Source organism: Crinia signifera, chromosome 5 (assembly GCF_055691185.1).
Source record: "Crinia signifera chromosome 5, ASM5569118v1, whole genome shotgun sequence".
In the NCBI taxonomy this organism is placed as follows: Eukaryota; Metazoa; Chordata; class Amphibia; order Anura; family Myobatrachidae; genus Crinia; species Crinia signifera.
In genome coordinates this window covers 72,094,022-72,120,901 of record NC_139221.1, presented here as the reverse complement: position 1 = coordinate 72,120,901, position 26,880 = coordinate 72,094,022, and the positions used below count along the sequence as shown (strand labels likewise).

Here is a 26,880-nt window from a genome sequence, read left to right as displayed (position 1 = left end):
GGGTCAGGGCTATAAATCTTGTCACTGAGTCTCAACAAGTGCACGGAGCACAGGTCAGTGAGGGCACAGGACAGTGAGGACACAGGTCAGTGAGGGCATGGACCACAGCACAGCAAAGCACAGAAAGCACCGCACAGCAGCACGGAGCACGTGTCAAGGAGTACAGCACAGGGCACACGGAGCTTCCCCTGCACTATGTCCCCTCTCCAAGACTGGAGTGAAGATGGCGGAGCGCGCGTGCATCTTTTATAAGATCCCGCGAGAATCTGACAGCGCGATGATGACGTTCGGCCTCGTTATTGGTCCGGAATTCAGGCGGGAACTCCCGAGCCGACTCGGATCCTGACCCGGATCCCGATATTCGGATCTGACGGATCTCGGGATCCGGACCCGCTCATCTCTAACGCACACACATTCATTCTAGGGTTAATTTTGTTAGGAGCCAATTAGCCTACCAACATATTTTTCGATTGATGGAGGAAACCGGAGTACCCGGAGGAAACCCAAGCAAGTACGAGGAGAATATACAAACTCCGCAGAGTTAGAGCCATGGTGGGAATCGAACCCATGACCTCAGCGCTGTGAGGCAGTAATGCTAACCATTACACCGTCCGTACTCTCTTTCTCATTAGTCTAGCAATTTCCCTCATTTCACCTAGCCCACATTACACCTAGCTCACCTAGCCCAAATACAATGTGGGCTAGGTGAAATGAGAGAGATTGGTAGACTAATTTTTGGATGAAAAAAGGAATGAGATATAGATACATTTACATTGAATCATCAGCACCATTTCCTAGCACTTTACCAAGTATAGTAGCTCTTACTAACTGCTTTGGGGCTCATCTACATTTGGATATAAGTCATTTTAAGATTCCAATCAGATGTAGCAGTACACACCCACGCTTCTAGGTGCCACGTTCACAATCTCTCCATATATGGAACTAGACACACCCTTTGGGTAGAACATGACACGCCTCTTCAATGGGGCGCTGTGCAAAATTCTGTTACCAATTATAATCTCCCTGAAACTAGTTTTCAAAAGTAGGCAAGTATGTCATGAATACATCTGTATTTGATTATATGTGGTAAAATGATAGGCTCTATACTAGAGATTCAATATATTAAAGTATACAAAAATTAAATATTTACAAAAATCAAGTCAGGCATATTATTATTATTACTGCTACTACTTCTGTACAAATTCACTACGTTTTAAACAAATACATTTAAAAAAAAAAAAGCAAACATTAGATGACATGAGGACCCTGGTGAAGGATGATCCAATCTAGTACTATTTAAAGGTGCCCATACACAGGTCCGATTTGACCTGTTTTCATCCGATTATGACGGATCGGCAGATATATATTGGCCAAATCAGATCGGTTCTGATGTGTGTTCCTGTGCGCATCAGATCGGAGCCAGTAGATCTTGGGTGAGATTTAATAGGATGAGAGATTCAAAAAGTGAGAGATTTGGTAAGAAATCTCCTGTTTTTTTAAAGCAGCAACCATTTACACTGCAAAACCAGTTTGATTTTGAAGTGCAAATGATTTCCTGCTTTAAAAAATTTGGAGATTTCTTACCAAATCTCTCACTTTTTGAATCTCTCATCCTATTAAATCTCACCCATTATATGCAACACATAAGATAAATCGTAATCAGACCGTCAGCGGCACATCGTGGGTGCTTTTCAGTACCTGCGATGTATTGCATACGATTTCCCTTAAACTCCCCCAGGCAGCTCTCCAGGAGTCCTTTTACATGTGGTTTATCGCATGTAAAAAAAAGGGCACATCAAGTGCCAAGGTGGATGGAGCCTTTCTGGGGAGCTGCCGGGGGAGTTCAAGGAAAAACAGGTCCAACTCGTGCTTTAGACAAGTATTCCCTGTGTATGGCCACCTAAGCAAGCAACAAGAACTGACAAAAATTATTATGTAATGTTAGATCATGATAAATGTCGGTCTATTTAGCAACATGAACTGTGTAGAAATCTTAAAAGCATCTTTGTAATGTTATTTGTGCATCTTTTCCACTAGTGGAAAACAAGTGTTATTGTGTTTAAGTATATACTTGATGTTAGAACTTGAGCTTTTCTCTACAATTTTCATTTTGTTTTCACTTCTCCCGGCTGAAAGATTTCAGCAGCTCTCCTAAAAGCCTGAAATTCAGGAAGCCTCTGTCTTTGTGATCGGCATTTTTAAATTTTTCTGTTTTGTCGGCTGTCATATATTTTACCCGAAATTCCTTTGCCTTTGAGTAAATTGATTAATGATAAAATCTTATCCTTAAGGATCTACAACAGAATCTACAGGAGAATAATGTAATTTATAGACCTCAAATCTACAGACCTTCTATCCGAGGGTATGCTATGGGGCCTACAGCTATTGGGGGACAATCTTCCCTGTCAAAGTTACATGTCTTATAAACTTTTCCACCACTCTGCTACATAGGGGCCCTCAAAACTTTTGCCTTTCGGCTTACAATATATTTAGTTATGCGGATGGACCAGCTCATTGTAATGTGTCATAAAATGAACTAGAGAGTATTATAATGCTTCATAATATGAACTGTGGCAGTGTAATGTGGCATAAAATGAAGTCAGGCCCTGCAATGTGGTGTCATAGGAACTGGGTTGATGTAATTTGGCATAATATGAACTGGGGACATTGTATATAGTAATGTGAATTATGTGTATTGTATGACATGATGTGTATTGGTAGCCCTACAATGTGACATCATGTGAACCAGGTTACTCCTATTGTTTATAAAATAAACTGGCACCACTATGGGGCTTAACATTACCCAAGGCACTACTATGGTTCAGTAACTAGGACACTATTACGGGGCTTAGAATGAACAACTGCTGTAGAGAGGTGTCTCTCTAGAAGCAATAGGACCTGGTCCCCTTCAAAATGTTGCTATGGGGAACACATATTTCTAGCTAAGCTCCTGCCTCTCACCTTTTTATCTACTGAAGTGTGTGGTCCTTGTAACTTACAACTGATTCCCGCTCTACAGTTGAGTACTTACGTTCTGTGGGCAGTGATTTCCAGCTAAGGTAGAGGATGGGCTTTTCTTCCCCATATACCTATTAGGAAAGGACTTCCCCTTATTCTGTACCAGAAGCACCAGTCAGCAATACAAACTTTTCTTTTTAAATCAGGAGCTTGCAAGACTCAGCTCACAAAGCTTGTCTCAAATCCTGACCAGCAGTTTCTACTGGCCTAGACCATGCTATCGTGTCTGGGGACTTTTTTAAAAACATTAATGTATAATTACAAATACATATAGTGAAGAGACAGGGATTCGTGAGATGATGATGTCACCTCACAAGGTGGCCCAGCAACCGAACTGGGAGTAGAGTGAATCCTGGTGTTCCTGCTCCAACCCCAACCCACACATGCCTGTCAACCAACCACAGCCCAGGGGTGGCAGGAATAGCTCCAGTCTTCAGACTGGGCAGGGGTTCCCCTGAATGGGGGGGTCCTCACTCCCCCAGTTACCTGGCCTGGGCTGACCAGCCACAATGCTCATGCTTTGGCCGGGGGATCTTATGTAAAAAGTGTCCCCCAGCTGTGGCATGACGCTGTTGGCTGCTTGAGCCCGGTGCTGGTTTCTGAAATGCGGGGGACCCCTACTCCTTTTGTCCCCCATATTTTGAGAACCTAGGATGGCCTGATGCTGGTTATAGAAATACAAGGGGACCCCAACAATTTATTCCCCCAGTATTCCTGAAACCAGAACTGGCTCAAAGCGTCTGGGGCTGATTATGCTCGTAGGGGGACCTCACGGGTTTTTAAATGTATTTTTCTTATTTTTACACAGAGAAGCCTGCATGGATCAGCCAAAGAGGCCTGGAGAATGAGGAATATTTTCCAGTCATATTTACTGCTGAATTCGTAGCTGAATGATTGTAAAGCTGATCAAATAGAACTCTATGGCTGAGATCTATCGATGGTGTATTCATTCGTACAGCCAAATTCGGCTGAAGTTGCCGTTTATAAAAACGGCAAATCACCTGAATTTGGCTGTTAGTAATTTTGCCTGGCACCCAGTCCCAGTCATATATCACAACGAATGGGTGCATTCATACCCATTCGATCTTAGTAAATTTCCCCCAGGGTTTTAAAAAATGTCTCCATGGTGCAAAGGTTTGCTGGTTGTCCCCTCAGCTGCTGTGCCCCTTTTGCAATCACATCAACTGCACCACCCATGCAACTAGTAAAACATGAGTGTAGTAAGTTAGGATCATGACAATATGTATCCTTAAAGGGCAACCATTTGATATTTCCTTATGAAATAAAAAAAACTATTTGTGATTTTCAATAATTATTTCATTTCAAGAAGTATTGCTTCAGATGGTCTCATAGTAAATAAAAACTGTGCCTATAAATGATCATAAACAATCGAAAACCAAAGCATTTAAAGAGGATTATTTATTTTTAGCTGTGCTGCAATCTCGCTGTGTATCATAATTGTGTGTGTACACTGTAAACCGAATGTTAGGCGATATGCAAGGGGATCTGTTGTTTATCTCAATCTTCTGTAGTGGATTTTAGTCTTACATCATTCACAACTTGTTTATCAGATATTACTGTGGATTATTCCTATATTTACTTACGTCTATTAAAATCACAGAATTACAATGCTACAATCTAAGAAACTATAGCCAAATAAATATTTGTGTTGGCATTACTGATGGAAAATGCTCTGCAAACAAGCTACCTAAATGATATCAATCTATCAACTTTTTTTTGTCAATATATTGTCACAAGACACTTATCACCTTCTACTACCTACACCAGTATTTTATCATCATAGTCACCCTAGGACTTTTACAAGGCAATGTCAAACACAGGATTTTTAGAGGGGAGGTTTTCAAATGTAATCCCAAATCTCCCACTCTGAAGCGCATTGGAGTAAAAGTTTGAGAGTCTGGGGGAGCAGTAAAAGCCTTGAAAATTGTTCTTTTTATAAATTGGATACCGTATGGAATACAGTATTAATATTTAACAGTACAGATGGTCTATAGTATAGGCTGTTTCAATTGAAATAAGAGAAGAGGTCAGTAAAAGGTTAAACATATAATAAATAAAGACACAAACAATAGAACCATTACTGCACTTTCTAAGCTCACAATCTCCCACTTCAGGAGTAAAGCCCCCCATACACGGTCTGTTAATAGGATCCGTTGTGTGCTTAAACAGCACACATCGGATCGGATCACATCCCTAGTGCATGCAGTGTGCATAGGGCCGGTGCAAGGTTTTTTGGCACCCTAGGCAAAACATTCAGTCACAGTGCTGACAGTTATGAGCACACCCTGTCAGACTACAGCTCTCTATACAGGGCTCTGTAGTCGGCCCTGGACAGACACTAGTTGTTTTCTGTGGATCTGTCACCTGAAGGCATACCCCCGCACAGTTCACCACTGAGGGGCGGGGGCATGCAGTGTCCCTGCTCTGCACAGTGTCTCTTGTAAAAAAGCACAGTCACACTCACCACAGCAGCACAGTGACAGCAGCACGTCCTGCAGCATGGCAGATCAGCCAGCTGCACCCTGCCTCTGAGGAAGGTACAGGGGCTGGGAAGCTCAATGGTGTAGACGGGGACTGTACTGTAGCGTCAGAGGGTATTAGAGCGCCGCTGGTGGGGTTGCTGCTAGCAGCTAGTGGATGCGGGTGTCTGCTTAATTGCTTCCACATCTCCCAGGCACCGCAGAAATCATTTTTCTTTAAAGCATGGTGCTGGGAGAAATGTTATAGCCACTCATGTGACCTGCTGTTTCCTTTAAATGTTGGGCTGAACAATGGGCGCCCTCCAGTGGCCAGAGCCAAAGCTGCCTAGTGGTAGCACCGGCCTTGAGTGTGCATGCACTGCGATCCGATCCGATGTGTACCTAGTACAAAAAGTATGTGCAGCACATACTTTTTGTATCGTACTATGTAATGCGCGGGAGCGCGCATCGCATAGTACAGAATGGAGCCATACACAACGGACCGTGTATGGGCTCCTTTAGGCTCCTGTCTCTTCCTCCTGGTAGCTGCTCTCTGGTCCATTGCGATGTATGAGGGCTCAGATGCACACATACAGTAAATGTGGTAGAAGAAGCTGGTACACTAGGCAAGTGCAGCAGCTCTGCTCTGTCCCTTACACTGCATGATGTGGTGGCAGCTCTACTGATCATATTATATACCAGTGCTATTGTTGTCATAATTTAAGGCACTTGACAAGAGGAGGGGGTTTCCTGCCAACCACAAACCCCACGCCTTTGCCTATGCAAGGTCCTCTTATTTCTTCGTAACAAAATATTTTTGCATTATAGAACACATAAAAACAAGTACTCTATTTTGTTAGTTAATGCTACCTTCACTGAGAATTCACAGCCATGATTTTATGTATGTATATATATATATATATATATATATATATATATATATATATATATATATATAGTGGGTAGACGGACTGGCACTCTCCTATCCGGAGTCAGCCGCCCTGGTGCTCGGCTAAGCAATAGTTAGATCGATGGAAGAAAAAGCAGGCACTCCAGGGACTTGATACAAAACGTGTATTGAAAAATCAACGATAAAAGACAGCCAACGTTTCGAGGCAACAACGCCCCTTTGTCAAGGCAATATTATAAGTGTAAAACAGCAATCAATAGTGTAAATGTGACTCACCCTTAAATAAGGTGTCAGCTCGCCTCCAGGCTAACAGAGGCGAGCTGACACCTTATTTAAGGGTGAGTCACATTTACACTATTGATTGCTGCTTTACACTTATAATATTGCCTTGACAAAGGGGCGTTGTTGCCTCGAAACGTTGGCTGTCTTTTATCGTTGATTTTTCAATACACGTTTTGTATCAAGTCCCTGGAGTGCCTGCTTTTTCTTCCATCGATCTATATATATATATATATATATATATATATATATATATATATATATATATAGACCTTGTATGCACACAGCACGCTGTGTGCATGCGTAAGATACCCCTGTGAACAAAGCCAGCGATGGTATTTTATCACTGGCAGACAGGCCATTTTCTAGGAGTGACAGAAGAAATGCAGGCGAACCTGGCCATTGCAGGTGAGGGCCTCTCACATCAGCATTGTACCCGAAGACTCCAGGATTATCGCAGCTGCTGAGTAAGTATTGAGCTATGCGGTTGGGTGGGGGAAATCCATTCGATGGTGGGTGATTGCAAATGAATTTCCCCCTCTTCGCATGGCTGCGAAGCCATTCGCAGCCACATGCACTGGATTTTTACACTGGCGGGGAGGTGTTTACCTGCCCAGTAGCAGAAGGAGAACTGCGCCAGTCTAATATAATATAGTGTGAAATTGCATTCTTGCCTATTTTTAAAAAAGCATTTCAGGAGGATTGTGTAAGCATGTGTGTGGCACTGAAGAGGGGGTGAACTGCATCGTAAATCTGACTTCAACATACTGTATATAAACTATATGGAGAGCAGAAGTCATTTTATTTGTAGTACGCATCATTCTTATTGTTTCTTTCATGATGGTAGACAGCTATGCCCCCCCCACACATCTGCACCAACCTTGCTCGGCTACAGTCAGATTGCTATACTCATCAGAAAATCAAAGAGAACACCACTGTTTTATACTGGCCACACATCAGACCAACTTTCCTCCAACCATCCAACTAGTTGGTTGGTTGGACTGAAGATCTGGTACTGTATGGGGGCAAATGCCAATAAGCAATTTGCTCACAAACTCAGGAGAATGGACAAAATCTTTCAGTGAAATTGTTTAAATAAAATAGGTCCAATTACAGTACATTGTCTGAGTGACAGTTGTTTTTCCATTTTCCTATTTGGAAAACAAATGAGAATTACAAACTACATTTCCAGGTTGAACTAGATGGACGCATGTCTTTTTTCAGCCTTACCTACTATGTAACTATGTATACATTTGCTCTTATCCAGTACCAGGTTTTTATTCCATCCAACCAACTAGTTGGATGGTTGGAAGAAAGTTGGTCTGATGTGTGGCCAGCATTAGAGACTCTCCCTGAAATTCAGGGAGAGTCAGCAAGTAGTCTGTGCATATTCAGAAAGTGGGCTACATGCATGCTGTCCCAACTCCCACTAACTCCAGGCTGTCTCCTGTCACACAAACACATAATACAGTATATGATCTTTGTCTAAACACACTGGCAAAATGACATTTGATAGTGTCGTGTCACCACAAGGCACATTGCCTATTCCCTGGAGAAAGTAGAGACAGTGTCATAGGAGAGGTGCACATTGCGTTGATTGATTATATGAACCATTTTGTACTGGACTTTTTGAAGTGTCATCAAGTCTGCTTCAAAGGAGGCGTCAAACATCTAAGACTTGGGTGGAGGCATTATAAATAAGGATGACCAATACATTCCATCCCAGGGGGAAACTACCTATGCCAAATAGATAACAGTTCGGGATCCCAATGCCACAGGGAGCATAGTTGGGGGCCCTGCTGTCAAAGTGAACAAAGTTGAGAGGGCACAGTGTGGGGGTCTTCCAACTAAATAGAGCAAAGTTGTGCCCCCCCCCCCAGAGAGAGCGCACAGCTTGGGGCCCCCCAACTATGCCCTTTTTGACTTGGTGGTCCTTTACAGAGAGCACATTTGGGGTCCCTGCTGCCCAATACAACAAAGCTTGTCCCCTTCCCCATATAGAGCACAATTGAGCCACTTCTCTAACTACCGAAAGCACAGCTGCCCCCCCCCCCCCCCCCCCAACCTGCATGCCCAACAGCCACAGAGCACAAGAAAAAAAAGAGAGTTTTTGGCTAAGTCCTGCGCTGTGAGTGGGTTGACCTTACTAATCCGTTACAATAATTGGTATAGCATAGACTATCACACCCCATTATCTGCTGCTGTTCTATAAGGGGTAGCTCGGTTCCCCAAATTGATTACCAGAAAAAAAGAACAGAATAGAACTGCGCAATAAAGGGGGAAATAGCACATGCTATTTATTTATGTACTAATATGAGAACATATAAAACATACACAGAAATTAAGACACAATTAAGAAAATAAAAAAAAAGGGGTGGGGTACATAAAATATTAATGCACAACCGGTCGTGTCTAGTTAGTATGCAAGTTTAAAAACATATAAGTTTTGCTTCCCTTGAATTGGTCACGGTCATATTAGTGTGTTAGTTGATTAGAATGCTGGTTTAGTAACAGTCTTGTTTAAGGATTAGTGGAATAACTGTCCAGGTTTTTATGTCTGGCCAGACAATTTGTATTTGGGGTACCTTACAGCTGCCACCTGTAATTCCTCCGGTCTCCCAGTGGATGGTGCTGAATCACCTTTCTTGGTCCAACTATATCTGGAGTCACCTTTGGGCTGCTGGTCTGATGGTAAATCTGAATGGTTTCCCCTGTGGTGCAAAAAGAATTGAAGATAACCAACCGGTTTCCCAGCCTCCGGTAACGGTCTCAGCGGCTTTTTTAAGGAAAAGAAGAATAGCAAGTTATTCTATTCTTTTCCTTGAAAAAGCGGCTGAGACCGTTACCGGAGGCGGGGAAACGCGTTGGTTATCTTCAATTCTTTTTGCACCACAGGGGAAACCATACAGATTTACCATCAGACCACCAGCCCAAAGGTGACTCCAGATATAGTTGGACCAAGAAAGGTGATTCAGCACCATCCACTAGGAGACCGGAGGAATTACAGGTGGCAGCTGTAAGGTACCCCAAATACAAATTGTCTGGCCAGACATAAAAACCTGGACAGTTATTCCACTAATCCTTAAACAAGACTGTTACTAAACCAGCATTCTAATCAACTAACACACTCATATGACCGTGACCAATTCAAGGGAAGCAAAACTTATATGTTTTTAAACTTGCATACTAACTAGACACGACCGGTTGTGCATTAATATTTTATGTACCCCAACCCTTTTTTTTTAATTTTCTTAATTGTGTCTTAATTTCTGTGTATGTTTTATATGTTCTCATATTAGTACATAAATAAATTGCATGTGCTATTTCCCCCTTTATTGCGCAGTTCTATTCTGTTCTTTTTTACAGAGCACAAGAGGTGTCTTACAGTATTAGAAGGCACCTACAGGGCACTGGAGTCACCTTTATACCCAAACACAGAGCACTGGAGGTGAGTCCAACAGCAAGAGTAGAGTAGAGGAGAAAATGCCACAGGAGACCCCAAAAATACTATACCATTGATGTGTATATGTGTATAGACTATGCTAGGTGTCCTGGTCCTCTTGTGTCTTGGAATTATTATAAATATTATTGGAGTTAGATATGGTAATATCTTGATGGAGATTGTGTTGACTGCAAGTCTCAAAATGTCTTTAAAACCCAGATCAGGGTATCCTACCCTGGGCGCAAAGTCCTGTCTCAAATAGCCAGATGTTTGCATACTCATAACTCTGTATTCCATCTACATGACCACAGAAACTAATATTCTATCACCCTGTTGCCTCCCAGTTATATATTTAGAAATTTCTTATTTTCAGGTTACATCAGCAGCCAGCAGCTTTTGTGTTTACTCATGTATAAAATCCTGGGGAAGAGCCGTTTCCACTGCACTGTTAGCGGGTTTTTTTCCCCGCTAAAAACTCTGCTCATTACCAGGGAAAAATCACAGGTCACTAGACCCATGATTTTTTCCCTTTAGCCATTTCTACTTAGCCATTTCCATGGCATATCCGGCAATTAACTGGGTTTTTTTGGCAATGGAAAGGGGGTATTAATATATATCACAAATCATGAATATCCTACCTTTGTCAATGAGACCAAAACCTGTAATACGTAATTCTCCTGTGACATCTCTGACTCCATCGGATCCATTGTCACTTGAAGCCCTAAAAATGTAAATGTGATGTTGAAAAAACTTTGGGTATGTGAAAGTTAAAAGTAAATAAAAGGGAGCTTGGTTTATAACGGATGATCATAGTGGATCTCTTCCTTACAGATGAAATGAGTTACTGCTTTTCCAGGTACAATAAAAAGAATGGGGGGTATATAATAGGGTACCATTTTGTATGATTTGCATAGCACTGCTTATTGGTCTATGCATACACATGACTTATTTGACTAGTTTATGCTCAATTTGAATAGTTGTTTATGTAAAAACAGACAAGTGGTGGTGTTGTAATCAGAGTCTATCTTTTTGTGGTTGCTATGGGCAATATCAGCACTTTCATTTTACATTAAAACATTGTACTGACTCATACCCCTAACTACTGATTAATTTTCAATTCAAAGTCTATGAGTAGCCAGAGCGACAATATTAGGCGATAGTAATTACAGGGACTGGAAAGCAGGAAGATTCTTACCATTTAATACGTCTTCTCTGATCAATACCTTCATTCTGAAAATAATGAAAACACGTTATATAATGAAATACAGAAAGTGCATTTGTCAGCATGAATAATAGCACCTCCCTCCATGTACATCACCCTCCATAATAACATTTACTCCATTTATGACAGTAGTGAGTACATGTAACACTTCCCCTGATATGTGAATTGTGCTGGAGTGTCTGTGTCTACCTGGTCAGTAGAGGTATCTTGGTATCGGTAGGCACATCTTACCAAACCAGCAGAGGTGCACATTGCGTTGATTATATGAACCATTTTGTACTAGACTTTTTGAAGTGTTATCAAGTCTGCTTCAAAGGAGGCGTCAAACATCTAAGACTTGGGTGGAGGCATTATAAATAAGGATGACCAATCAATTCCATCCCAGGGGGAAACTACCTATGCCAAATAGATAACAGTTTGGGGATCCCAATGCCACAGGCTTCCAGAATGGCCGGGATGCTCCCGAAAATAGCGTCCACCTCCTGGCCCCCCAGAAAGGTGGGCAAGGTGCTCCCACCCACCTGCATCTCCCCCGCGACAGCGTTAATTTCCCGCGAATTTCGACTTTTTGAGGGAGGGCTAAAGATGCAAATTGCGTAATTTAGCCCCACCCCCTCCCTGAAGATCTGTGAATTGCAGGGTTTGCTGTACTGGGGGTGGGGCTCGATGATGTCTACATCAGGCCCAGCCCTTCAAAGTGCTGCTGACAGTCTCCTGGAGAGGAGACTTTAAAAGTAGGCAACCCTGAGATAGATAGATAGATAGATAGATAGATAGATAGATAGATAGATAGATAGATAGATAGATAGATAGAGTAGATACTGTACACATAACTCCTCCTCCATTTAGCTCTTGTGCTTCTAATATATCTTTTGAAAAGTATTTGTTGCAAATAGATTGACAACTGATGCATTTAGCTACATAGAAGGAAAAAAGGAGGGTGCGTAACATATATGGATTAAGTGTCAACGCAACTTCAAACATTACATTTTATCTGCAATGGTAATTTAGCACTTCACTGACCCAGTCTCCATTATTGCGTACATACATGATCTGGCTTGTCAGCTTGTGTATGTGCAATGGAAGTGAAAGTCCATAAATAACTATAGATGTGTGATTATACACCTATCTTTTTTGCACTATAAGGTTTTAACGCCAAGGACCAAATTGCAACAAAAATAATATCTAACTTTCCTAGACAGAGCTGAAAATAGGACTAAGGAAAGATGAATATGTGGGAGCTTACAATAAGCGTACTTACACATGGGAACTTCATGCAGGAACTCCAAGATATTAGACAGAATACTGAAAAGGTACATACGCACTATACTAGGATATAGTTAATGATTTTTCCCTAGCACTGCCGGTGCTCCTTGACAAATGATAAAGTGCATACACACTGATTCAAGGGCGTAACTACCATAGGTGCAAGGGGAGCAGCCGCTATGGGGCCCAGAGCTGAAGGGAGCCCATCTTTTCTGTTTAAGTAAAATCAGTTGCTAAATAGCGGGCCCTTAAAAACCTTTGCTATGTGGCCTATGAATATCTAGTTAGGCCCCTGCACTGACTGATATTGTTGCTGACAAGATAGTCAAAATTTGACTGCATGTCCAGACAACAGGGGGTGTGGGGGCATCGGAGTTCCGCTCCCCCCTCCCTGTTGCAAGGAGCCGGGCAGTGTGGAGTAGAGAGTACAGGCTGCTGCAGTGTCCTCTCTCAGCCTGTCCTCTCTCTCCCTGGTCGGCTGCCCATACACAACCTGCATCCCCTGCTAACTGTTATTTTTTCTTCTGGGGCTTGGTCACGCCCCCTCCGCTGGCCAAGCCCCCTTTTTTTTTACTGGGGCCTGGCAGTGTTTTCGATGGCTATGGGTGTGGATAACAACCAGTGGGAGCATAAATCATTAACAATATAGTGTGTACACACTAGACTAGATGATATGCCTGATAATATCGTTAGTGGTAGAATTATCACACATATCTTTAAAATCTTGTATATTGTGTACAGTCTTATTTGTATATTACCAACCTGCACAAACCCCTCTTTAATCTTCACTTCCAGTTTCTCAATGTGGTGAATGGCCTTGTTAACACAAGGCAATGGTGTGTTTACCAGTTCACAACTGCGTCTTCTCATAAGGTCTACAGAAGACATATTTTCACTGAGACCTGAAATTAAATCACTAGTCATTTGTGATCTCTTCAATTAATCAATGCATATCTACAAAGCAGTTACCAAAAGGCTGATTCCTTTGTAAAACAAACCATGCTTGCAATGCTAGGTGTGCAAATAACATTTTTTTTTGCATGTGCACATGCAAGGTAAATACTGGCTGCTTTTGCATGTAGCCCACAAATGCTGGACAGCTTATTTCTACATGGTGATTGAATTTGAGCTAGGACATGCCCCTCTCAAATCGAAATCTCTCTACACATTCCCAATTTGCCCACCTGTGGTGTAACATGGTTTTTCTCCCAACTCAGAATCAGACATAAACTTTCTAAATAAGTTGTGCTCCCTAATATACCATGCAATAATTAGTTTGTCAAACACTAAATGAATTAATAATACATATGCAGAATGAATTTGCGCAATATAAATGGAAAGCTCATAACTATAAAATGACAAAACACTATAAAATTGAAATGGTTGAATTAAATTAAATGAACAAAATCAGTTTTGTGTTGTTCTGTAGCATATCTACAATACCTCAGCCTGAGCGTTCCCAGGCTTGACAAATTGTTCTGTGAACTACTGTAAATGAATTACTGTATATTAGTCCATTAAAATGAATCCCACACTAAATACAAAGTGTATTGTGGACCTTATTCTGGTCCGTTCGCAGCCAGCGGTCGCTTGCACAGGGATCGATGTTTGGCGCAGCCGCATTTCTGGGTAATGCGCTGGGTAGGTACGGTCACAGTGAACAGACAGTTCGCTGGGCCCAAGGCTGCAGCCAAGGGGCGTGGGTTAGCGGTGCATAGGCGCGTCCATGGGAATGCCCAGCGTTTCATGGGCGTTCCAATGTAATCAGTGGGCGTTGCCATGGTAATCGGGCCGTAACGTTCGTGTCGGGGGTGGGCAGCTGACATCACCGGATGTCAGCTGCCTGCCCACTTCCTCCCGAGGGTGCACGCAAATCTAAGGGACCTGAGAGTCACTTAGATATGCATGGACGTTCCACATCATTCAATGGTCGCTGGGTGTTCGTTCACAGGCTGCGAATAGATGTTTATGTTAAACATCCATTCGCAGGCCCTGTGTGCAAACACACGCTGCAAGGGGGGGTGGGCGTACCGCCATTCGCAGGGCGGGTTCTGGTTCACTCGCAAGGGTTCAAATTTGCATCCGAGCAATAACCCCTATATGTGTAATCGGGATGCAGTCAAAATCCCGATGGTCAAAATCCCGAGAGGGTCAAAATCCCGAATGGGTCAAAATACCGACAAGGACAAAATCCCGACATGGACAAAATCCCGACATTTAAAATCCCGACAGGGTCAAAATCCTGACATATAGAATGTACAGGTGCGAGGTCGACATGGGTTTTTTCACTGTTTTTTGAACCGACATGTGCCGACAGGCGGTATTTCATGCCCTACCATCCACTACGGCGTGGCGGGAGAATAAAATAGTGTGCCGAGAGCAGCGAGGCACAGTGCCCGGAACATAGCGAGCAAAGCGAGCGATGCGAGGGGCTGCGGTTCACTTGCAACTGTGTCCATGTCAACATTCGGGTAAAAAAACTGTGAAAAACCCATGTCGACCTCGCACCTGTCGACCGAAAGTCATGTAGACTGTTTCACCTGTACATTCTATATGTCGGGATTTTGACCCTGTCCGGGATTTTAAATGTCGGGATTTTGACCATGTCGGGATTTTAAATGTCGGGATTTTGTCCATGTCGGGATTTTGTCCATGTCGGGATTTTGTCCTTGTCGGTATTTTGACCCATTCGGGATTTTGACCCTCGGGATTTCATACCGAATCCGTGTAATCTATTGTTATTACTGTTAGAAAAAAGAATATGTAAGAGAATATCAATAGACAATATCATTATCACTGGAAATCCCCCCCCAAAAAATGTCAAACAGGTTGATGTTGAGTAAACATTCCTGTGATATTTATTTCCTCAAATGTATCAATAATGCCAAAAACAAGATTATGACACTTTTACATCACCTAATGAGGCTGCAACTGCAGACCAACACCGATGTAGTCGTCAGTTCCAGACCATACCTGTGGCAATCCACCAGCCCCTAGGATGCCCAATATAGAGAGGTACTGTACACAGTAGTCCAACAGCTCATCCTACCAATCATATGTCCAAATCAATATCAACCACAGTAGAAACATAGGGGGTTTTTCTGGTTGATTCGCAAGGCCACGAATTCGCATCCTTGCAAGTCCACCAAACCCCGCCCGGCGAACGACCGCCCCCACCCCCCTCAAAGTGCGGCTTCGCCCAAACTGCTGTGAATGGATGTTTTGCATAAACATCCATTCACATGGCTCGGGTAACCGTCCACATCTTTCAATGGTCACCGACCATCGAATGATGTTTAGCGTTCACTCCTATAAAAGTGACTTTTCAGTTACTTACATTTGCGTGCACGCTGGCATGGATATAGGCGGGCAGCTGACATCCGGTAATGTCAGCTACCCACCCCTCCCACCCGCGTCCCTGCCTTATTACCATGGGAACGCCCATGGAACGCTGGGCGTTCCCATAAGGTAATGGGGCAGCCCGGCAACCCCCGCTCATATTACCCCCCCCCCCCCACACACACACACCGCCATGGGTGCGTGCACCCGGCAAACCGGAAGGTCGCCGTGGGTGCACGCACCATACATCTGCACATGCGCAGATACCCGCCTACGCATGCGCAGACACGCAACATCGGTACTGTGTGCGATTGCATCTGAATGAGGCCCATAGTTTTGGGGCAATGCAAGTAGCTACAGGACTTACTGCAAGCGTTTAGCTACCGGGTTAGGAGTGTGTACATATTTAAGTACATCTGAATTGAATCCTGTGGGTGTACAGAACAAGGTGCAGAGTGCAAACAGAAAACAGGGTTATGTGCACCATTGGGGCTTATCGCAAGCTTACTGCGCAATGGAATTGCATAGTTCCAGGCCATTCACACAAAATCTATACTTTACAGGACATTGGCCTTAGGGATTACTGAGGTATATGGAGCCTACTACAGGATATAATTGAGTAGCTCCAGGCAATTTAACCAGGAGCTAGAATCCTGCTGTGGTAAGTCTTTTGCCTAATTGAATTGCCCCCTTAGGGTTGGTTTTGTGATTTTCTCTGCTTCTCCTGTTGTAATTTTTCCAAGGCTTTCAGAAATGGCCAAACCCTCATGAATCCAGTCTTCCATATTAAAGAAGATCTATCGTATATGATGAAAGAACAATAGAAGGGATTTTTCAAAAATGTAACTCTGTAGACAAGATAAACATGGCTGACAATACTGTTCCTCTACAGAAACTAAGAGGATACTTGCGACAGTTAAATATACGTCTTAATATTTACCATACATTGCACAATTACAAAGGAAAATATTATACATGTATCATGAACCTGACTATTTCATGCATATTATGATAACCTGCTCAGTATCTTAGCTTTAGTTCTGCAGTGTTATCAGAGATCCTCTGAGCATATAGCCTGCAAATTCCAAGCTGCGAAACCATTTGAGCTGTCAATCACCGCAGACTCCTGCAGCACCTGTACGAGCGGTCGGTAGATATATATGATATATATTGGCCATCGGCTGTGTTGCACAGCAGACGTGATATATCTGTGATGACACTGTTCACAGACATATCGCTGGTACTCACTGGCCGGTGGTTCATCGATATATCGACCAGTGTGTACGCACCTTAACAGTTCAGGTTTCAGTTTGCAGACCCCCCACCCAGTGCTGTTGCGCTTAAATATTCAAAAAGAGACCTGTTTGGGCAGTATCCAGTCTATAGTGTCTAGGTCGACAGTTAATAGGTTGACAGTAGATGGTCACCATAGACAAAAGGTCGACACAAGCAAAATGCTGGCCAACACATGAAAAAGTCGCCATGAAACTGAGACACCTTGCTCGAAGCATGTTGAGGAAAGCCAGCCATGCTAGGGGATCTGGTACAGCCATGTGAGGGGAAGTGATGCACGCTTTTAGTGTCCATGTCGACTGTGTTGATATTCGGGACAAGAAAAGCGAAAAACCCCATGTCGACATTTTGACCATCGACCTTCCCCATGTCCACATGCTTGTGTTGACCTAATGACCTGTCAACATAACCTATGTAGACCTTCACGCATGTCGACCTTCATGCATGGTGACCTTCAGTGGCCGACCTAATGCTTGGAGACCTAATGTATGTCTATCCAATGATCCCATTCCATATATTACCATACCTCTCAACTTTCAAGCTGGAGCAGGAGGGCGTGGCCTAGTGAAAGGGGGCATGGCCTATAATCACGGGTCTCTAGCGAGGCCACGCCCCATTTTTGGCGCTGTTGGGCATGAATAGACACGGTGCGCATGCGCACCGCATCTATTCAGGGACGACAGTGGGGACTCCCTACTGCCCCACCCCTCCGCAGGACACTGCCAGCCCCGGGCGGGATGTGGGAACGTCCCCAAAAACCTGGATATTCCCGCGGTAACCGGGACAGTTGGGAGGTATGCATTACATGTTATGAGTCCTATTAAATAAAATGTGCTCTGCAAGTAGGAATGTGCTTATCACGGTGCATTACATATGTGACTTTTACAAGTGCACAGGCCACCTGGTCAGACCAATTTCTGCCAACACAGAAAATCTAGCATAGACTCTTACAAGAGTATCAGAAGTCTCCACTTGATAATGTGAATTTCCTCTGGTGTGATGTTCCATTAGGTTATGAGCACATGAATGCATGCACAATCTTTTCCACTTTATTACTGCTTTTATGTGAACTGAATTTAAATTGAAACTGAGCATAAAGGATCAGCATATGGTAATGCATGCTACGTTGTCAGCGCCTGAGGATCCACTTATAAGAGATTAGGCAGAGACAACTTTTGCTAGCAGAGGTTAAGTAAAAATCACTTCCAACATGAACAGTGGGCAGTAATATAGATTCATTTAAAGTTGCATTTCATCTGGAATTTTCACGGCCCCGGGTACTAGTCCAAACATTTCATTTCCATTATTTCTGACAATAACATAAGAATAATATGGATTCATTTCACAGCACTATATTAACACTTGGTGGTTAATGCTTTAATTAAGTTTGATTTATTGCCTTTTTTGCACTGAGGTAAATACACCCTAAGTAGTACATTTAAAATGCAAACAAAGAAAAAGTAATCAATACATTTTTATATTTTTTCCTAAATGTGAAATATGATTGAGGAACTACAGCTTCAGATGGGATAATTTGCACATAAAGGAGGAAAGGTAATAGGAGGAGAGATTCAGAAAGCGAGAGATTTGGTAAAAAATCTCCAGATTTTTTAAAGCGGCAATCATTTACACTTCAAAACCAGTTTGAGTTTGCCGTGTAAATGATTGCCGCTTTAAAAAATCTGGAGATTTTTTACCAAATCTCTCACTTTCTGAAACTCTCATCCTATTAAATTTCACCCAACGTATGATCTGGGAATAATCAATACACACACACACAACAGCGTACCTGCACTGGTGATACATTCTAGCACTGTGTTTTCACACATTTTTATGCGCTGCCCTTTAAGTAATACAATATGTTGTGCTGGAAGCTAATTACACATTACACATAGGGAAATCCATATTCTAAAGGACTGTACTATTATTTAAGACTGTAATGTTGGGAACCATTGAATTTAAATTGTTTTATTTTTGTTGTCATTTAAATGCATTTATTAAGCAGAATGAATAGGTTCAAACAAGCCCTGAATGCATTCATTTTTAAAATAATTAATTATTTGCATTTTATTGAAAAATAAGATGCACCATCCAGAAGCCACAGGGACAAGGGTTCCGATTGGAGCCTGTCCCATCGATGTGCTGTGATGACTGCTGGGGGTGCACACTGTCTCACAGCAGCCACTTCTGGGGAAGAATTCCTGAGGAACCCTGCCGGAACTACAGTCCCTGATCTGTTGCTCTGTACAATGGGCTACCACTGTGCAGAGATGGTTGTACTGTAGCTTTGCATTACCATTATTGATACATCTGGCAGCATTGCATCCCCCATAGAAACCTTTAGGGGATATGATACCAGCGTGAATGGAGAGATCGCAGCAAGTATAAAAAAACTTACATCCAGTTGTAGTTTAATATTTGCGGCCAAGGGCGTAACTACCATAGGTGCAGGGGGTGCAGCTGCTATGGGGCCCAGAACTGAGAGGGGACCATTTTGTCTGTCAAAGTATCATGCGCTATATGCACTTTTCCGCATTAGTTGATGAATACGGACCCTTACAAACTTTTGCTATGGGGCCCACATGTATCTAGTTACGCCACTGTTTGCGGCTAACCCCCAAAAATGGATATTTTCATGGATACAGAACCAAATATAATATAAGATATATCACCAAACAAATGCAGACATGTTCAATGTGAAAGCATAAATGAAGATGTGCAGCTACATTAACTGTGGCTACCAATGTGTGTTTGATGCTTAATTGGAAAATATACAAATCTACATAGTTAATGTTAAAGTAGGACATCCAGAGACCAATTCATTAAACCAATATGAAATTGGAAAAATAACCCATTTTACACTGAGTGAGATGTAATAGGGTGCGATTTTTTTAAGTGTCAAAAAAAAAAGTTGCACATGTCACAATGTAATAGGATGCGATTTTTTAGACAAAATTGGAATTCGCATGCGGTTTAGTGCGATTTTTAGTAACAAAAATGTGCAATTTTTAGACATGGAAGTGTACGGTATTTAGTAAAAAAAGAATTGGGGTCCCCCCCCCCCCCGAGTATAACCATCCCTGGGCTCATTGAACCAGTCCTGGTTCCCCATGGGGGGGGGGGGGGGGTATCATAGGGACGTAGTGGTACTAGGCTCCAATAGCCAGAGGTGTCATGCCACAGCCAGGGGACACTTTTTATGTAAGGTCCTCTGGCCGTCACATAAGCACCATGGCTGGTCACTAGGGAAACTTATGTTATCTAAGTATCTTCATTGAACACTGAAAATTCAATATGCCATAAAGAGGACATATTGTATGAACTGGATGACTATCAAGTTAAACTTTACGACTGTTCCCACAAACACACACACCATTTTATATACAGGTACTGTATATAAACAGTACACTAATTGGTGGTCCACCTGCTAATTGACAACCCAAAATATAAAAACTCACATCAACCTTTTATTGCGTTGACCATTCTTCCATGTCGACCTCTTGGAGGTAGACATAGACACTGTCAACCTAGTCACTATCTACCAAATGAACCAAACCCTATTTTGGCGCCAGTACAACAGGTAAGTATATTTTTTATTATAAGAGAGTGCAAAACCAATTATGATAGGATATAGAAAAGGTCTTTATTAACTATAAACAATAAAACAGGGGGGTATTTGTACTTACCGTAAATCCTTTTTTCTGAGTCCACAGGTGTCACTTGAGTATAACAGTGGGGAATAGAAGGGCGACAACAGGGAGCTTGGGCACTTTAAATTTAAATGAGTGTGGCCAACTCCTCCCCTTCTACTGCCCCTCCTAGGCAGTCACAAGGATGTGCCCGAAGGGAGCTGGAAGAAAGAAGACTCTTCCCAGAGGAGGTTAATATAACACATAGTAACAATCAAACAGTATAGATTGAAAATAAAACATAACAGTGAGAATAACACTGAACAATACACACCACACAAAACAAACTAGGCAGTTCCAACAAACATGACCGGAACCTAACCTGGCAGGAAAAACTGCAAAAGATTTAGAGTCCTTACAGTAAGGAACAGCGCCGAGGAGGGCGTCCCGTGACACCTGTGGACTCGGAGAAAAGGATTTACGGTAAGTACAAAATCCCTGTTTGCTCCTTCATCCACTAGGTGTCACTGGAGTAACAGTGGAGACATCCCAGAGCTCCCATTATGGGTGGGATGGAGCTGAGACTCCCGGATAGTAAGACGAATAGTAAGACAAATCCACAGAGACACCTGACCGGATAATATGTGACAAATAAGGCATCAGACTTCCTTAGAGATGCCGTTCTAGACACATAAATCGTCAGAGCTATACCCAGTCAAGAGTACTGTCCTCAGGAGAATCCTCCTGAAAGGCCGGCACCACAATCGGCTGATTGATGTGGAAAGCCGGTACAACCTTAGCAAAAAGGAGCGGCTAGTATGAACTTCTGCCCTGTCCGCATGGAAGACCAAAAATGGAGGGCGACACGAAAGAGCCCCCAGATCCGAGACCCTTCTGGCCAATGCTAAAGCCAGGAGGAGAACCGTTTTCCATGTAAGGTACTTAAGGTCCACCTCTTCTAGCAGCTCAAAAACCGCAGACTGCAAGAAGCCTAGGACTAGGTCCAAGTCCCATGGAGCCGTAGGTGTGCGAAAAGGAGGTTGCAGCCGCAATACTCCTTGAATAAAAGGTATGTACCTCAGGTAAAAAAAATATGGATAAGGCCGACACTTGCATCTTCAGGGTAGACAGACGTAACCCTGTAGCTAAGTCAGCCTGCAGAAAAAGAAGAAGTCTAGCCTACTTAAAAAGAGTAGTGGAAACTCCATGTCCCTCACACCAAGACACGTAGGCTCGCCAGATGTGGTGGTAATGCTTGGAGGTAACGTCTTTCCTGGCCTTCATCATAGTAGGTATAACAGCCCGTGGAATTCCTGCCTGCCTTAGGATGGACCTTTCAGCAGCCACACCGTCAAATGAAGCCAAGCCGACTTAAGTCTGGAAAGACAAAAGGGCCTTGACTGAGTAGATCTTCTTGAAGAGGCAGGGGCCATGGTTCGTCGATTAGCAGAGATGTGAGGCTAGTGTACCACGACCTGCGCAGCCAATCCGGAGCTATCGGCTCCTCTCTCCGAATTCTCTGCAGCACCTGAGGTAACAGTGGAAACGGAGGGAAGATGTATACAAAGTGGAACGGCCAAGGTGCCACTAGAGCATCCACTCCCACCGCCTGTGGATCCTTCGTCCGAGTGAAGTACCGGGGTAGCTGATAATTGTGGCGAGACACCATGAGTTCCAGCTGAGGACACCCCCACCTGTGAACCAGGCATTGAAACACCTGGGGATGGAGACACCATTCTCCCTGGTGTACGTCTTGCCGACTTAAGAAGTCTGCCTCCCAATTTTCCACACTGGGTATGAAGATGGCCGATATAGCCAATGCGTGATCTTGAGCCCATAGGAGGATTCGACTCACTTCCTTCATCAGTAGCGCACGCAGGGGGGGTTTCTGAGTACCTAGAAACCCCCCCAGGAGTCTAAGGGCCCTAGTCTGAAAGCTGAGGGTCCCCTCTTTCCAAGGGTACGAGAATTTTAAAAATCGGCCCTTGGGAACCGGAGATATCTGACTTCAAAGCAGTGGTCCCCATCCAAGCCTGTTAATTGCTGTTCCCAGTCAGATATTTCTGATTCTGTCTGACGTAGAGTTTTTCTGAGGGTAGATTCCAAAGGCTGGGATTCTCCCCCTTTGAAGGACACTAGAAGCTTGTCTCTACTGTTCCTAAAACCAGAGATATCAGCCTTCCAGCAGCTGGTTACTGCTCCGGCTCCACACACCTGGTATGTAGTTTTATATACTCGTTGGCAGATTGCTCTGCCTCCTGAACTCTGATCCCCTAGTCCCCAATACCATTTGGTAGGTGGGATTCTCTAGTTTTTAGTTCCATTAAAATCAAATAAATCTATTTCTGGGAACTGGAGATATCTGCAGTCAAGCAAGCTGTCCTCCCACCAGAAAATTATGAATAATAAGCCCACTCCACTATACACCCCTCCTCTGCATATTAAACATCCTCTACCACCCTGGAAGTTATGTATCAGGGCCCCTTCATTCAGCCCAATGCCCCCTTCTCCCACCCCATCTCCCACCATCTGTGCAGTAAAGGTGTAATTAGTGGAAATTACTGATTCAGGCCCTACATGCTGAGCGGTTGATATAATACCCCCTACCACCCGGGAGGACATCAAAGCTTCCCCCACCCCTACCGCTGGAGGATCGGTAGGTGCCCCAATACATTGCTATGCCCAGGGGTCTACACTGCTGTTGACGCCCCTGTATGTATATGTGTGTGTGTATGTATATATATATATATATAATGTATATTTATTATTATTATTATTAATATACATTTGGTCTATCTATAATACTTTAACTGACCCGGCATATACTGGGTCATCTAAGTGTCCATCTCCGTGCTTTGCTCCGCCCCTCTGGAAACCCCCTTCTGAAAATCCTGCGTTTGCCACTGCTTCATGGTTGCGCGACTGCGCGTGCCGCCCTGCTTGTTGATGTAGGCGACAGCCGTGGAATTGTCCGACTGCACCCTGATGGGTTGACCCTGAAGGAGATGACGAGCCTGCAGGAGAGCATAATATACTGCTCTGAGCTCCAAGAGGAGGATTGAAAGGAGAGCCTCCTGCAGAGTCCAATGTCCCTGGAACTGGTGATCCAGGGTGACTGCTCCCCAACCGCGAAGGCTGGCATCCGTGGTGAGCAGTATCCAATTCCAAATGCCGAATCTCTTTCCTTCTATGAGGTTGGAGGGATTAAGCCACCACAGGAGAGTGTCGTGCCCGCACCGACAACCTTACCTTGTGATGTAGGTGAAGGTGAGAGCCTGACCACTGTCGCAGTAGGCAACGTTGGAACGGTCTCGACCAGAACCGACCGTAGTGGATGGCAAGGAGAAGGAGGCAACCATCTTCCCCAGTAACCTGGTGCATGTGAGGACCGACAACTGCCGGGTCAGAAGCACTAGGCGGATTAAGGCTTGGAGAGATTGTATCTTGTCGTCCGGCAAAAAAACTTGCAGAAGGGCCGTATCCAAGACCTTTTCCAAAAACTGTAGCCGTTGTGAGGGCTGAAGCTGTGATTTCTGAAAATTGAGGATCCATCCGTGATGACTGAGAGTACTCTGTGTCAGAGCGATGTTCACCAACAAAGCCTCCCTGGACGGAGCCTTTAACAGATGTTCTTCGAGATAGGGTATTAACGTCACCCCTTGGGTCCGCAAAATCTCCATCATCATCGCCATGACCTTGGTGAAGACCCGGGGAGCAGAGAAGAGGCTGAATGGGAGGGCCTGAAACTGCCAATGTTGGTTGCAGACCGCAAACCCTAGAAACGCCTGATGGGGTGGCCAAATGGGTATATGGAGGTAGGCATCTTTGATATCCAGTGATACCAAGAACTCGCCCTCCTCTAATCCAGCGACCACTGATTGCAGGGACTCCATCCTGAACTTGACTGGTTGTAGGTAAGTATTCAGATCCTTCCAGTTGAGGATAGGGCAAGCCGAGCCGTCTGGCTTTGGAACCAGAAAAAGGCTGGAGTAAAATCCCAAGGTCTTTTGTTCTTCTGGGACCGGGATCACCACCCCCGCATTTACCAGTTTCGAAATGGCCGCAGTTAAGAGCAGGCCCTTTTGTTCTGAAACTGGCAAACCTGTTTTGAAAAACCGGCGAAGAGGTGGTTTTTGAAAATGGATCTTGTAGCCAAAGGCTATCAGATATCGACCATGCGTCTTGACATGACTGAAGACACACGTACCTGTAGTCTTGAAGACGAGCCTGCGATATCCACTTGTCCAGTTTGGGCCCGAACAGGACATCCCCTGCAAAAGGGAGAGCCTCCACTGCCCAATTGGACTCTGCATCAGCTTGCCACTGGCGAAGCCAGAGTGATCGGCGTGCTGATATAGAGAGTGCAGAGATGCGGGCACCTATGATGCAGACATATATGCTGAGGCCTCACGTATATGCTCTGCTAATTGCAGCGGGATGTCAACCTCATCTCCCTGATTCAGATGCGTAACCATCTGAAAGGCCCTGATGGCCTTGTTGACCCAGCATCCGACCTGAGCCGGACGCTGTAATACACCAGCCGTAGTACCAGCCGTGGTATAAATGGACTTAAGGGTAAGCTCAAGCTTACGGTCTGAGGCGTCTCTAAGAGTGAAAGATGCGTGACAGAAGGGTCAACCACCGGGGGTGTCTACCAAATTTCTGCCCTCTGCAGACAAAGGGTATGATGCCAACAATCTGCGAGAAATTTGAAATTTCTTATCAGGGTTTTTCCATGCCAACAAAACGTGCTCATCTAGTTCCTGTGTAGGAGGAAAAGAGGCCGTGTGTTTTGTTTTTTTACCAAAAAAGGGAGGGGCAACTGGGTGCAGAAGCCCCATCATCAATATCCAGAGCCAGTTTTTGACCATATCAATAAGGTCATCTAAGCCTTGAGCAGCCTGGTCCGGCTGCTGTGGTAGCAAAGCTTGTTGCTCATTCACATCTGGGGCAACAAATTCACCCTCCTCTAGGTCTGGCATATTATCATCCGTGTCAGTGTCTAAGACCTGCGTGAGCAGTCTTTTTAGTACTGGGGGCTGTGAGTCACATGCACTGGGCTTCAGAGTGGGCTGAACCATTTCTGGGGCCAAGGCCTTTGTTAAGCCCTCCACGGCTAAGGCTAAATCACGCTGCTGTGTTCTGGAGGCTTCTCTGGCTCTCTGTAAGCTGTAAGCTCAGACGACAGGAGTGACATCACATCATTGAGCTGTAAAGCCCAAGCAGGGGAGGCCTGTGCCTGAGAGGCAGAGGGAGAGGGATCTGGGGTACACTTATCGCACACGAGTGTGCCCTCTGCAGATTGTGTAAGCTTACTATTACACTTTTTGCAAGCTTCTTGGAGCTACCTCCTGCCATTATAACTGCTATTGAAATACAGAATAAATATTTCTGCAACAAACAGCAAGTTATGACTGTACATACACACAAGAGGATAGTACAGACAAAAAACAGAGTGAAACTCTGAACAGGAGAGACAGTATAATAGAAGAAGCTGCCACAGGCTATGAACAGCACTATGGTATATAGCCTAATTTGCATACAGCCACAATCTGTCTCACCCAGCTTTAACCCCACTGTCTGCACGCAGAACCTGGGGTAGCTGTTGCAGGTCTGGACACCGGGAGAAGGGGCTGTTCGTGAGTCCCGGGGACTGTCTGAGCAAAAGCAGCGTCTCTTTGTGCATGCAGTGGTGCCCTTGCCTTTAGAAGATGGCCACCGCTGCTTTGAGTCACGCTGGGAAGAAGCCGGGGCTGCTGGGAGCATACCACGCTGTAGCTCCGCCCCTCCCGGCTTCATGTTTAAAATAAACACAGATCCTGCAGTACCACCATCTTTTTAACTGACCCCCGCAGCTAGCCAGGGGGTCAGGCATACATACCGATGCCTGTGCTGGCCGGAGGCGGTAGAGGCTGATGGAGGACGGGGCGCACACCGCACGAGGTGGCGGCTATCACTCCGGAGATGGTGGTCTCTGCAGCCAGGGACCGGGGCGCGAGCCG

At 44.2% G+C, this 26,880-nt stretch overlaps 1 protein-coding gene across 1 annotated transcript in view; it reads right to left on the bottom strand.

Moving 5' to 3' along the window:
* CCDC178 (coiled-coil domain containing 178) overlaps nucleotides 1–26,880 on the bottom strand; it is a 358,769-nt gene that overhangs the window by 319,735 nt on the left and 12,154 nt on the right. Inside the window, exons 2-4 of the mRNA XM_083187449.1 lie at nucleotides 13,380–13,519; nucleotides 11,325–11,359; nucleotides 10,768–10,850 (exon numbers count right to left, since the gene is read on the bottom strand). Of these exons, the coding sequence (XP_083043575.1) occupies nucleotides 10,768–10,850; nucleotides 11,325–11,359; nucleotides 13,380–13,505 (244 nt within the window). The 5' untranslated portion in view covers nucleotides 13,506–13,519. The remainder of the gene's footprint in view (nucleotides 1–10,767; nucleotides 10,851–11,324; nucleotides 11,360–13,379; nucleotides 13,520–26,880) is intronic.